The 13,970-nt window shown below is 38.1% G+C and overlaps 1 protein-coding gene across 5 annotated transcripts in view; it reads right to left on the reverse strand.

Annotated features, from left to right (window-relative positions):
- Window positions 1-13,970, reverse strand: part of znf827 (zinc finger protein 827) — a 78,442-nt gene that overhangs the window by 58,863 nt on the left and 5,609 nt on the right. Inside the window, exon 1 of one of the 5 annotated variants that reach the window (XM_052545716.1) lies at window positions 7,503-7,868. The exons of 1 other annotated variant lie outside the window; for it this stretch is intronic. In XM_052545716.1, coding sequence (XP_052401676.1) covers window positions 7,503-7,686 — 184 coding nt within the window. In that variant the 5' untranslated portion in view covers window positions 7,687-7,868. Of the gene's footprint in view, window positions 1-7,502; window positions 7,876-13,970 lie in introns of those variants that run through there. 3 more of the 5 variants (XM_052545715.1, XM_052545719.1, XM_052545718.1) reach the window with 3 other exon arrangements.

Raw genomic sequence — 13,970 nt, forward strand, 5'->3', positions numbered from 1 at the left:
ATACTGACAGTGCAGCAGAGCATGCTTCGTAACTCGAAAAAGCAAAGAAAATAAGATATAAACCCGACACACTCACCCCTTGATGTGAATGCAAGTGTGTGCAAGCTAGAGATGTAACAGTATGAAAATTTCTTATGACGATTAAAGTGACAAAAATTTTCATGGTTAAATATATATATTTTTTTATATATTTAAAATATAAATATTTTAGCAAATATAATTTTTTTGTGTATTTGGTGTAATACAATGTTTACACGGTAAAAAAACATTTTCCACATACGCACATTATTGTTGCATTATTAAATTTTGGGTACGAATACATTTACCGTTACATCCCTAGGATCTTATACATGCACGCACAGACAGCTTGTAACGCTCCAACGACAAAGGAAAACTTGAAATCCCATATGACCCCTTTAAAAAAGAAATTGGCTAAGTAAAAATGATAATTGATTAATTAATGATCATGTGTATTTTATCTGCTCCATAAATAATCTTTTTAATTCTAGATTTATCTTCCACATAAGCTTGTTTTCAATCAATCTGTCAAATATTAGGGCATATAAAATCCCAGACAAAAACTGCACACAGACTGAATGTATAACTCTCTGAAAATATACCTGTAACTCTCTGAAAATAGTGCTTACGACAGCGTATTCCAGTTCCTGCCAATATCCAGCAACTTCACACAGCCATTGAAGAGGAGTGGACCAACATTCCACAGGCCACAATCAACAACCTGATCAACTCTATGCGAAGAATACGTGTTGCATTTGTGTGAGGCAAATGGTGTTCACACCAGATACTTACTGGTTTTTGGACCCCCCCCCCCCCCCAGACCCCCCAAAACAGTAAAACTTCCCATTTTAGAGTGGCCTTTTATTGTGGCCAGCCTAAGGCACACCTGTGCAATAATCATGCTGTCTAATCAGCATCTTGATATGCCACACTGACACCTGTGAGGTGGATGGATTATCGCGGCAAAATAGAAGTGCTCACTAACACAGATTTAGACAGATTTGTGAAAAATATTTGAGAGAAATAGGCCTTTTGTGTACATAGAAAAAGTCTTAGATCTTTGAGTTCAGCTCATAAAAAATGGGGGCAAAAACAAAAGTGTTGCGTTTATAATTTTTTTTATTGTAGATCAGTGGTGGTGCGCACGCTATTGGTGTATGTGCAAAACCTGCGGGAATTTTTAAAATAATGCACAATACAAGCACCGTTTAACCGGAGCAATTGATATGTGTGTGAGACAGAAGGGGTCGTCTGAGAGAAGAGAATTAGAATGCATGGCTGACATGACATGTTTTCACAATAAATGAAACGAGTCTGCACGATTTGTGTATGTGAGACTGTTACTTTACTGTTAAACTGTGCTCTATGCTGGATAGTATTTATTTATCCTGAGTAGTTCAAATTGAGGTTATCGAGAATGATTGTAATGATACTTAAAATACAAAGCAGTAATAATAACCGTGGGGAGTTTTATTATGATTTATTGTCAAAATGGTAATCATTACATCCCAAGTGGAAGCATCCTCCTGACTTACCGTACCAAAAGTTTAAACATTTGATGCACGTGGCCAGGGCGTTTCACTGACCGAGCTCTCGGTCACCTGATCAAAACAGTGAAGTATGTGAGGCATGACCCATTTACATGTGACACCAGGGAGGACGGGCAGTAAAGGCCATAATGTTGTTAGTGAGAAATGGCTAGATTGCTGACCAGAGGTCTCTGAAGCAGTGTCAGAAACTCGGACTGAACCCTGCTCTCGCCACGCTAGGTTAAGCTACGCCCCACCACTCTTGTTCCTAGCGGCACTGGAGAGGCAGACACAGGCAACCCACTCTGTGGGCGGCCTGACATTTCCCAAGGTTGTGGCTTGGGCCTCAGTTCCGCATGGCTTTGTCTGAAACAACCCCCTGCCTCTAAAACGCATATAAGCACATACGCACTTGTATGTGGCTCGAAAAATGGGAACAAAACCCTGGTAGTTAGCTACAACGGCAACAATGCTATCGCATAGCAACAAGCTTGACAGTTTAGGAAGAGGGACAAGATACTGGCCGTCTGCCTTTGAAAGGTTCGTTTAATGGCATAATGGTGAGCATGACTTTGTGTGGCCAGAAAAACAGCTGCGGGAGGCACTGTGGTCCAGATCTGTTATCAGTCACTCTCACTGAGACTTGGTGCTCGTCTCTTGAGGCTAAACTGCGTTTATGATTGTGTGCTACAGCGGACATGACCCTAGAACCCTACAACCACAAATGCTAAATGCAAATCATAACCTCAACTAAACATAAAAAGAATGTAACATTCATGCTCTTGAGTTAACTTTTTTACTTACCAGACAGTCATATGTCTCAGCCAATTTAGTAAAAAAAAATTAAAAGAAACTAGAATCTCTAGAATTTAAATTAAAATTAAAAATAACAAAATAAAGTTTAAGATAAACATGCTACACTGTAATCTGCATATAGCTTTGTCACATTATAAAAAAATAAAAACAGTTTGTTCACCATGTTTAGTTTAGTTTTGGATGTTTAGTTTATAGATGACACACACAAAAAATGATAAATCTGTTAATAGTGTTAACAGGAATGTAGGAATCCATTCGAATTTCCTCTTTTGGACATAGTAATTTATTCTGTAAATGTAAGGTATACTTATTCATAATTCCACAATTTTCTGCATGCATTTGACATCCAACAACAAGTAATTTTATGAAAATGCATATTTAAAACTATTGTACTCATTTCTATGATGTGCTCAATCTAGTTGACACACATGTATGTCTATTTGTTCAGTAAAGTCCAATTTGTGTACAGAGAATATAATGAACTGGAAGAACTTCTTAACTACTGTTGTCTAAGAATGAATGCGTGTAGAGAATACAGTCCAGACATACACTAACCAAAGAAGATTGGAGCAATGGCTGCTGATATAGCAATAAATGCCAACATAGCAACATATTTTAAAATGTAAAGTTATTTTAAATTGTCATATTACTCTATATACTGCGCTGTGATACTGTATTTTTTATCAAATTAATGCAGACTTGATGAGCATATGAAATTTCTTTCAAAAACATTTGAACGGTAGGGTACTCAATCCACCAAAAATGATAAATAAAATGTCCATCAGCCATATGAAAAACACCAACACAATAGTCAGAAGTTAGTTTTCCACTAAAAAAAAAAAAAAAACGTTTGGAAATAAATGTGTAAATAAAAAAACTATGCACAAATGATTATTTTTACCATATTGCTGTACTGCAAATTATTTTCAGAATATCTGTTCTCTGTATTACAATAAGACTTGGAAAACATCTTAAGGACCTTGTTAATTCTGGTTTGTTCTGAGCCACAGTACATGGATCCAGTGTAATTGTAGCCTATATTTCTCTCGATTCATTTAAACAACAGCAGTTGGCAGCTATGCAGTTAATGCCACAACATCTCAGCTGTGAGATGCAAAGAACCAATAGGCCGAAGAGGAGGCTGGGAGCGTTCTCTATTAGGCCGGCAGCCACATAACTTTTCGTAAGGTTGCCAACCAATTCACTGAGGCTATTCTGCCACTCAGTCGGGCATAAAAATCGGCCTGCCTGACCCAGAGGTCGCCAAAAGGGCACAGAAAGGCTGTGCTGGGTGGGAGGGTGGCTGGTTCAGCAGAGTGAAAGAGAGAGGAAGAGGCCATTAGTCGATTAAGCCGGGGTGGAGCCATCAATATTCCACTGATGCCAATGAAAAGACACACTTGCACAGTCTCGCATGAGAGGCTCGGGTTGAATAGCTTTAACTCTATCAGAGATACTGCAGTGCCTCACAGCAAGCGCTGCTATCGAATGTTACAGGCTAACTAACCACCACTTTGGCATCTATAGTTTCCCAGCATTCTCTGTGGATTGCACAAGCAAGTGCCAGTGGCGTTCCAGGGGTGGGGGGTTGGGTTTTTTGGAGGGGAGATAAAAAAGTGGTGGCGGTAATTAAGTGTCCAACTGGGCCCTGGCGGGGGTTGCCACAGCCACAGGCGATGCTAATGAGCCCGTCCGCCGGTCAGTGCTACCTTATTAGCCGCCGGCCGACAATATGGTGGAAAGGACGTGCCATATTGGGTGCTACCGCCACCAGCCATACGTCGTCTCGAGAGACTAACGCACAACCAGAGGTGGGAAGTAATTCTGTTAATTAGGTTGCTCTCAGAATGACCAGTATATGCCTTGAAGAAACTGGGCAATCAGTCAAGGCAAAACTAAGATTCTGCAAATATGATTGTATATCGATATGTCGCGTTTCATTTTCTTGCAGTATTGCATTATCCTTGAGATTCTCATATCGATCTCATATCATTTCCTGCACTTCAATTAATGAAGAAGCAGGAAGTCTAAATTAGCATAAACTGGCAAGCGGTGTTTCTCAGTGCAATCTGAGCCACTTCTATGGTAATGGACAAAAGTGAAGAGGACCGTGTGAGTGAGATTATCACTGACACCACAGATTACAACGCTCTCTCACTGAAACTCTCTCTCGAAATTCAGTTAAGGTATCATGAAAGTTCACAAAGTATTAAATGAAAAAAGTGTGCCGTAATGTATACCCAACCCTAGTATCTTCATTAATCACATAAAACATGAAATGACTTCAATCCTATCCCATTAAACACACAAAAAAAATATTTTTATAAAAATACAAGCAATTCTGGTAACAAAGCAGGCCACCCCAATTCTTTTAAAAAACATCAATTAAACAAAAACAGTTGTTGAAAAAGTTTGACTGAGACTGATATAATAAAGTAGTACTATGAAATTCTTCTAACATGATACTGAATTCAAACACTGACAGCAAGTATTGATATTTATTAATGACAATTTTTTTTGGAATCCAAAAATATTATATTCTCACATAATCAGTCAAAATGAATTTCCACGAAATCAAAATGACCTATCAATATTCCCCAACAAAAGAATTTCAAATGCAAATCAGTTATTAGGTCTGTCACTATCGACTAAACTGGTAATCAGAAGTGATCTACATTTTGAAAATTAACAATAAAAAAAGACAATAATCAGAACAAGTGCATAAGAGCGTAGCATGCTTAGCATTTCAGAGCACAGCATTTAAAATAATTGAAAATTATGCAAAAAAAAAAAAAAGATCTGTATGAAAATTTTCAGTCAGGTTTTAGGCCCCACCATAGCACAGAAACTGCACTTGTTAAAATTACAAATGACCTGCTTCTTGCGTCAGATCAAGGCTGCATCTCATTGCTTGTTTTACTTGATCTAAGTGCTGCGTTCGACACCATAGATGACATACTCATAGATCGATTACAAAACTATACAGGTATTCAAGGGCAGGCTCTAAGATTGTTTAGATTCTACCTATCTGATCGCTACCATTTTGTTTATTTAAATGGGGAGTCATCTCATTTATCACCAGTAAAATATGGAGTGGCACAAGGATCCGTTCTAGGTCCCCTTCTATTTTCAATATACATGTTGCCCCTTGGTAATATTATTAGAAAATACAGGATTAGTTTTTATCTCAATGAGACCAGATGAAATTTCTAAATTATCTAAGCTTACAGAGTGTGTTAAAAATGTAAAAGATTGGATGACCAATAATTTTCTCCTATTAAACTCGAATAAGACAGAGATATTAGTTATTGGACCAAAAACAGTACACAGAATCTAGTAGACTACAGTTTGCAACTAGACGGATGTACTGTTATTTCCTCTACAGTCAAAAATTTGGGTGTTATATTAGACAGCAACTTGTCTTTTGAAAACCATATTTCCAATGTTACAAAAACTGCATTCTTCCATTTTAGAAACCTTGCAAAGCTACGAAAAATGTTACCTGTTTCTGATGCAGAAAAGTTAGTTCATGCATTTATGACCTCTAGACTGGACTATTGTAATGCATTTCTAGGTGGTTGTCCTGCATCTTCAATAAACAAGATACAGGTATTCCAAAATGCAGCAGCTAGAGTCCTTACCAGGTCAAGAAAATATGATCATAGGACCCCAGTTCTACAGTCTCTGCACTGTCCACCTATTAAGTTCCGTATCAGTTACAAATTATCATTACTTACCTATAAGGCCCTAAATGGTTTAGCTCCTGTGTACGTAACTAGTATTCTACCACGTTACAACCCATCACGCTCCCTAAGGTCACAAAACACTGGACTTTTGGTAGTTCCTAGGATAGCAAAGTCCACTAAAGGAGGTAGAGCTTTTTCGCATTTGGCTCCCAAACTCTGGCATAGCCTTCCTGATAATGTTCGGGGTTCAGACACACTCTCTCTGTTTAAATCTAGATTAAAAACATATCTCTTTCGCCAAGCATTCGAATAATGCATCTCATAAATTGTGACTGCAGTTGCATCTGATCAAATGCACATTATTATTGTTTAGCTTGGGTTAAACTAATTAATTTTACTTGGTTGGAACAGCAGTGACGCTAATGATGTCTCTATTTGTTTCTCTGTTTTGCCATAACTAGGATTTACACGAGCTCCAGTCTGGATCCAGAACACCTGAGAAGAGATGATGCTGACCCCCTCAGAGGACCCCAGTTGATGCTAACCCTGAATCAACAAACAGAACTACCAAATATTGCTACAAGTGTGATTGCATCATATAATAATTGCTGTTAATAATCTTCATCGCCTGACTACATCTTGTATTAATTTTTCTGAAAAATCCTGTCTTATGCACATAAACTGACAGTCACCACTTATAAGCTACTACTAAATATTGTAGAAACGTAATTTTCTGTAAAGTTGCTTTGTAATGATTTGTATCGTAAAAAACGCTACATAAATAAACTTGAATTGAATTGAATTGAATTTATTGAAAAAATTTTTTTACATGTATATGAATGTGTGTTTGTATGAATATACTCTAGGTGTATATCCCTGTGTGTGAGTTAGTGAAACTACAAAGAGAAAATACAAAGTTTTTATAAAGTAGGGCTGAATAGCATCAGTGTTCTCACAATATGACACATTAGATGTGATCAAAGTAAGGTGCTGTCAGATGTTTCGCATAAAGGTGAAATATTTCTCAACACAGATTTTGCAGGTTTTTCACAGAAATTCACGTGACCAACAGGTTATCGGTTTCTTGATTTCTGTTTTAGCTGTGCTTTGTGCAACACTACACTCCTGAACCATTTCTTAATACAGTATTTTTCTAATATTAAGTGAAGTGCTCTCACAGAGCTGACTATCATTTTCTGTCCACGAATTGCAGATTCTGCCATATTTGCTAATTCCTTAAAAATTTTAATTGTAATAGAGATTTTAAAACAAATTACTCAAATTTAGACTGACCATAAAAGTCTTGCAACAGTCGAGCAATGTGATTTATAGTGATTTTAAATCACTATAAACTTGTATCCAACACTCATATTAAACAAATCAGTCGCCTACTGTATTCCACATTAGCACAGGCCTTCATCAGCATGTATTAGCAAAGCATACTACATATTACCATCTGTGTGTTTTCCGCATGGCCTCAGCGTCTGTGGGCATGTTGGGCAGGGGGCCAGAGGTGAAACAGGAAGGAGATGTGTTCTTGGAAGAGACTGAGACAGTGTTGGCTTCCAGACCTCTGAAATTCCTCTTTGTAGATGAAGCACCCTTTTGCACTCTTGTTTATTTCCCCCAACTTCCATTTATAGATACCAGAGACAGAACAAAAAGAAGACAGCGCCTGGACTAGTAATCTCAGGGTACTCTCAAAAAATTGGTAGATCTGCACGTTCATTATCAGCGGTGAGATGTTAATTAATGGGATCCGCCATATACACTTCAGTGGGCATAAAAGGGGGCGCATGAAGATTTGTACATTTACAGCAATAAAACAAAATTGTGGAAAACGAAAGGAAAGCATAAGATAATAAGTAAGGCTCTGTGTACATACCACAGGGACAGGAAGCAGGGGTGGATTCAGCTAGGTGCTATGACGCGAACACCACAATATGCTGTTTCTACAGCATTACTGCCGCCTACTCAGATAGACAGCATGCACACAGGTTAGAGCTGACAGGGAAACTCTCCAACTACTGTAAATCACACTTTGTCCCAGTAGCTCAGGCAAGGGATGCAGCCAAGCTTGACTAGCCAGCCACCCAAGAAAGAAAGAGAGAGAGAGAGAGTACGAGGGGGTGTGTGAGAGAGTGGAGGAGGCTGGGGGTTGAAGAAAAGGGATGGCTTTTTTACAGTGATACCAGGTTGACAGCAGCTTGGCAGTGGCGCCCACGGCACTGCCTGCCCAGATCCAAGCCTGTCACTCAAGACAAGGGCACTAATCAGGATTGGTCCCGGTTTCTTCCTGAAGAATGGAGGTGGCAGTTTTGCAGCCATTAGAGCTGGAGAGAAGAGTGGGGGATAGAGCGGTGGCACAGCAGGAGAGGCTAACCTCATTTACATGCAGGTCCCGGAGGAGAGAGAGCTGATTCCTTTTTCCAATCTCCATGTTAAACGGTGGCCGGGGCGGCCGATGGTTAGCGTCGCATTGTTCGGTCCTACTGCTCTTTGTCAGGCAGATAGCCATCTCGCTTTTACGAAGGTAGAGACATACGAGCGAGATAACGCCGACGGCACACACGTATGCCTGAAAACGTGCCGTGTCAGCAGAGTAAACGGGAATCGTTGTTCACCTCTCCCCTTTCGTTCGCTTCACGTCAGCATAACCAGGTGCTTCTAATTCAACCCTACTGTATCTGGGTGACAAATGATTGCAAAAAATATGATCACTATGACAACCATAACTGTGCCTTTGGAGAGCGCATCGAGCCAACATTTTGTGCCTAACCTTAGTGCTTCGTTTAAGAGTCTCTGCATAGACAGCGACTAAATGACTACAAGGGTAAACTGTGGCCGCTGAAATACGAGTGTGACTTATAGCTGTGGGGGACTGAGAGAGGAACTAACAAACAAAAAAAACAGCCGACTGTGCTTGCCAAACTGGGATGTCTTTATAGAGAGTATTTGGGATGATCTATAAAACCATAATGAGGATATGCATAAAGATCTTCAGCTGAGCAAACAGCAGAATTATTGTCTGAATCAACACCATGCTGTAAAACAATTCACTCTAACTACAACATAGCCAATCAATAGTGGTGCATAAAATGAGGGCTCCACTGATATTGAAATTATGCTAGTGATAGACAAACCATAACTAATAAATGCCTTATTATAAATGTTAGATAAAAAAAACAACAAAAAAATTACCAACTATCTGAACACTTAAAAACAATTAATTAAAGCTTAATAGAAAAAAAAAAACTGAATTTAAACTATAATATATATATATATATATATAAATATATAATATATAAATAATACACAAAACCCTGAAACACACATAAAAAGGGTTGCAGGGATCATTATGGCCAATAGTCAGTAAATGTTCAAAATACTATTTTGCATAATTACAAAATAATAAAATTACTAAAATCGACCATTTAAAATTAATTTTGGTATTACATAATTATCATAAAGCAAGGATTTCCAAACGTTTTTGTCAGTCAAACCACTTCGACCAAAATATTTACTTGTACTACTACTCCCTTTTTTGTTTGTAAGTTAATATTTAAGAACTTAACAACACGTTTTCTTTATTTCATTTTTAACATTTTTATGACTTATTTTTGAAGTTTTCATGAACTTAGAAACTCCAGTTGGGGAAAACGTGATGTACAGTATGAAAAATGGATATTCACTATGTGATTTGCTAAAGATTATATGTAGCCGTGTTTTTGAAATTAACTTTAACTGAGCGTTAGACGGCGACAAATGCAATCATATTGTAAAAATGAATTTGCATGTACAATTCAATAATCAATGTGTAGATATTGATACATTCCAAAAAAATATATAATTTAAATAAATAAAATATAAATATTAGATTAAAATTCCAACAACAACAAAAGTTCCCTTGGCAATTGAGTGAAATAAAATAAGTTTAAGTACTAGAATTGCTAAAACTGAAAAAAGCTAAATTAAAGTTTGTAAATTACTGAAACTTAAAATAAACATGCATATATAATATGCATCCTTAGTCCAGTTCAGTCTCATAGTTGTGTATTGTTTTTATTTAGCACTGGAGCAACGTTGTTTATTTTCAGTGAGTACAAGCTGTATGCTTAAAAATGACAAAACCACTCTGTCTAGTCATTTAGCCGATGCTTTTATTTACCTTCAAGTATACCATCCCAGTAACAAGCTGTTGTACCCTGTAAAGTTTCCAATTTTAGCACTTTTTTTCTAACACTATACAATCCTGCAACCTTTCAGCCAACTTAAAAAATGTTGCCACCATGGCTGTACCGTCCATTCACTACCATTAGTATAGCGTGTGTAACAAGGTTTAACACTGAAAGTAAATGTACTTCCTTTTAAGCCCCCCACCAACACCCAGGTAGACACCCCCCCCCCCCCCCCCACACCAGACCAATACTAATCAGCTACTGACCTCGTGCTAACAACCAAACATGAACACCGGAGCTTTGCATCAAGGTCGGGAGTAATCAAACATACTGTGAAGTCATAGGCAAATGCGAAGGACATTTTTTACACGAGGGGCTGAGCAGGTCTCAGACACTCACCTACGTTTTAAGCCTCGTAAATCAGCACAAGACATAGCGACAATAGCTTTCACAGAGATGACTTCACATCATGAATATAATATCTCGCCTTTGTAAAGCAGCCAAACACCTCTACACTTGCCGATGATATACCGTTTCCCTTGGAGGCTGTCAATACCTCAGGGTGCCACTACTCTGTGTCTGTTTCCTTCCTGGCACTTTTAATCTTCTCAGCTATAAAACAGCCCCGTCTCCAGAAAAACCCTTGGAGCACAGCTGCTAGTCCGCTAGTTAAACTCATTAACATGCTTATGTTCTCTGCGCTGGACAGTGTAGTCTATCTTAGAGACGTGACCGAGGAGTAGTCAGCCTTGTGTTTGGAGAATTCCCAAATTTCAAACCCTCATCACACTTTCTTGGGATTAGAGGAAGATGGAATTGGACTGAGTGCATACTTTTCGCGTTTAACCCAGGCGTACCAAGCTCAACGGAATCCTGACAAGAATATAAATATAACCGTTTCCGTTTCAAAACTACATTGGTGTCTCTTGATGCTAATGATAACACTGATAGTAATTACCATCGTTATTATTGTTGTGTAATTACTATGATTTGATTGCTGCATAATTGTGAGGGCAAATTGTCTAGTTGAGTAAAACTTGGCATTTTTGGTGCTACTTTGTTGGTGTGGAGTCAGCCTCCCCAGTCACAACAAGTAAAAAAAAAAAGAAAAACCATCAAGCAGCCATTATGGCAACAAAACTGATCAGGACTGGGGACAATCTATTAAAGCTGAACACGCTCAATAATAGTTGCCATCTGGAGTCCATTTCAAGGTGGAGAAAGAAAACAAAAACCCTTTCCATTCTACTTAACTTTGCTTGGGTTGAAAAAGAAACCGGTGTAACCAACGTCACGGCTTTAAGGAACTTCTAATCAAAAGGTCAACATTTTGGCTGCGATTGAATCCAAATAATCAATGATTAAAAAAAACAGAAAGAAAAAAAAAAAACCTCTATTTATACTCTGTATGCACTGTGTGATTCAAAATGAATAAGCTGCACTCTATTCTGTCTGTTCACATGGAGCACGTGTGGCGCTCAAGCTCAGAACAGTTCGCAGAATGTGTGCACTTCACACAAAGTAATGAGAAATGTATCAAAACTACTGCCAACTAGGCAGAATAAAGACTTCAGAGTTTTCAAGACTTTAAAGGTTCTGTCAATGAAGAAATTAAGACCAAAATATAATACTATTAAAGTGTAAAATTCAAGATTCAAATGATCTTAAATGTTTATTAATATTATTGTCATTGGAATTTTTGTTGTTATAATAGTAATATATATAGTAATATATTGCTTCTAATACTACAGACCTTTTTTCATCTATTGGTCAGTTTTTTTTAGATTTTGGGCTATTTGGCTTAACATAATGTGTTGTTTTAAACTAGTGGGGAAAAAAAAGCATCTAAATAAACAGAACAATTCCAAGAGTGTCCTCGCACCATTAGTGCTTGGGCCCAAAATAGTGTTTGTTTTACTGCATTTTATCTATATGCATCTGTAGATTTTATTACAGTAGATGTATTAAAAGACTGATTTTTTCTAAATGAGTCTGAAATCTCAGCTTCAGCAGCACTTACAGTACATTCACCAAAATGTCCAATTTTATTCTTATTAGGGGTGCTCCGGTCACGGTTTTTACCGGCTTTACTGACGAGATGCGCATAACGATCGGCCGATCGTGATCGGAGCACCCCTAATTCTTATCTATATTCTGAAGGTTTATACGAAGGGGTTTGTTCAAACTTATACATGTGCCTGGTTTTAAACAACATTTTATTATTCATGGTGAAATTTTTATCAAATTTTTTCTCTCTCTCTCTGTTTTTGTTTTCTGATTTATGAAGTGATATAAAGAGATATCCAAAATTTCCTCTGTAAAAACCTTCAACTTGAATACGTCAAATAAATCAAATATTTTTAACTTGCCTTTATCCAATGTTCAGATTTCTGTTCAGGAAATGTATGCAATTAGTGCATATTTAATTGCCGTTTTAAAAACCAGTGTGAATGTAAAATCCTGATGCTCCTTTTGCTTTGCTATCTAAACAGCAGCAACAGCAACATATGGGAGGTTACATATTTATCATGTTACATATCAATTTTCCAAAATTTTCTGTGGCTCTATAGTGATTAGGCTAGTAGTTTTTACCCACTCAGACAACTGAACCACAATGAGCAAAGAGGGCAGCAAGCAGGTCGAGTACAGAGGAATCTTACACGAGCCAAGCAACTGCCATTCAGATGAATGGGAATGCTAAAGTATAGCTTCGTCCAGGTATTATTGACCTCCCCACTTCCAAGGCCTTCTCTAAAATATGACAATTCAAATCCAGTTTTAAAAACTGACAGCGACTTGCCTCTTCTCATTCCGTCAAGTGAACAGACTGCTCTTTGATTCTGCCCAGTAAGCCTCATCTCATCTTAAGACGGACCCAGAGTACTGACTCATAAATCAAATCACAGTTTGGCACAGCTCTGCAGCCCGGGCCTGCGTCAGACCTGTCTGTTCGATCCCTTGTGCGGTGTGGCCCAGCGTTAGCAGCCTGTTAAAGGTCTGTCCTGGAGGGGATGGATGCACTTGTGTGGTACAACAACACAGGAAAGTGCCTGGAGCTCTCCAGCAGCTCCCCCCACCCCTTCCCCAGCTGAACCAGCGAGCTGTTCCTTATGAACCACTGCCAGCAGAATGCCTGCTATGAGCTGGTTATTACTCAGTGCTGGGCCGCCACTAGCCAAAGGGCTGCTCTCCGAGCTGTAGATCTCCATGTTGTGACTTGTCAACATGTGGAAAATCATTACCCTTTTATTCCATACAGGCTTTGATTGAGACTTGGGTGGGTGAAACATTGTGTGCAGACTTTGGCTGTAGTGTTTCATGAAACATACGGACACGAGGTGCGTCCCATAGACAGGAAAAAATATTTTTAAGTGAGCAGGTTGATTAACTACAGCCTTAGAAGGATCGATAAACAAGTTCAGAGCACAACAGTAGGGGATTTTTTTTTGCTTGCACTGCTAATGTTTTCACTGTAATATATTTTAAAAGGTCATTTATTCATACGTGACCCTGGACCACAAAACTGGTCATAAGTAGCACGGGTATATTTGTAACAACAATCCATTTTGTGAGTAAAAAAAAATTATAAATTTTTCTCTTATGCCAAAAATCATTAGGATATTAAGTAAAGATCATATTCTATGAAGATATTTTGTAAATTTCCTAGCATAAATATATCAACACTTAACTTTTGATTGGTAATATGCATTGCTAAGGACTTATTTTGGACAACTTTAAAGGCG

This window comes from Carassius gibelio, chromosome B1 (assembly GCF_023724105.1).
Source record: "Carassius gibelio isolate Cgi1373 ecotype wild population from Czech Republic chromosome B1, carGib1.2-hapl.c, whole genome shotgun sequence".
NCBI lineage: Eukaryota > Metazoa > Chordata > Actinopteri > Cypriniformes > Cyprinidae > Carassius > Carassius gibelio.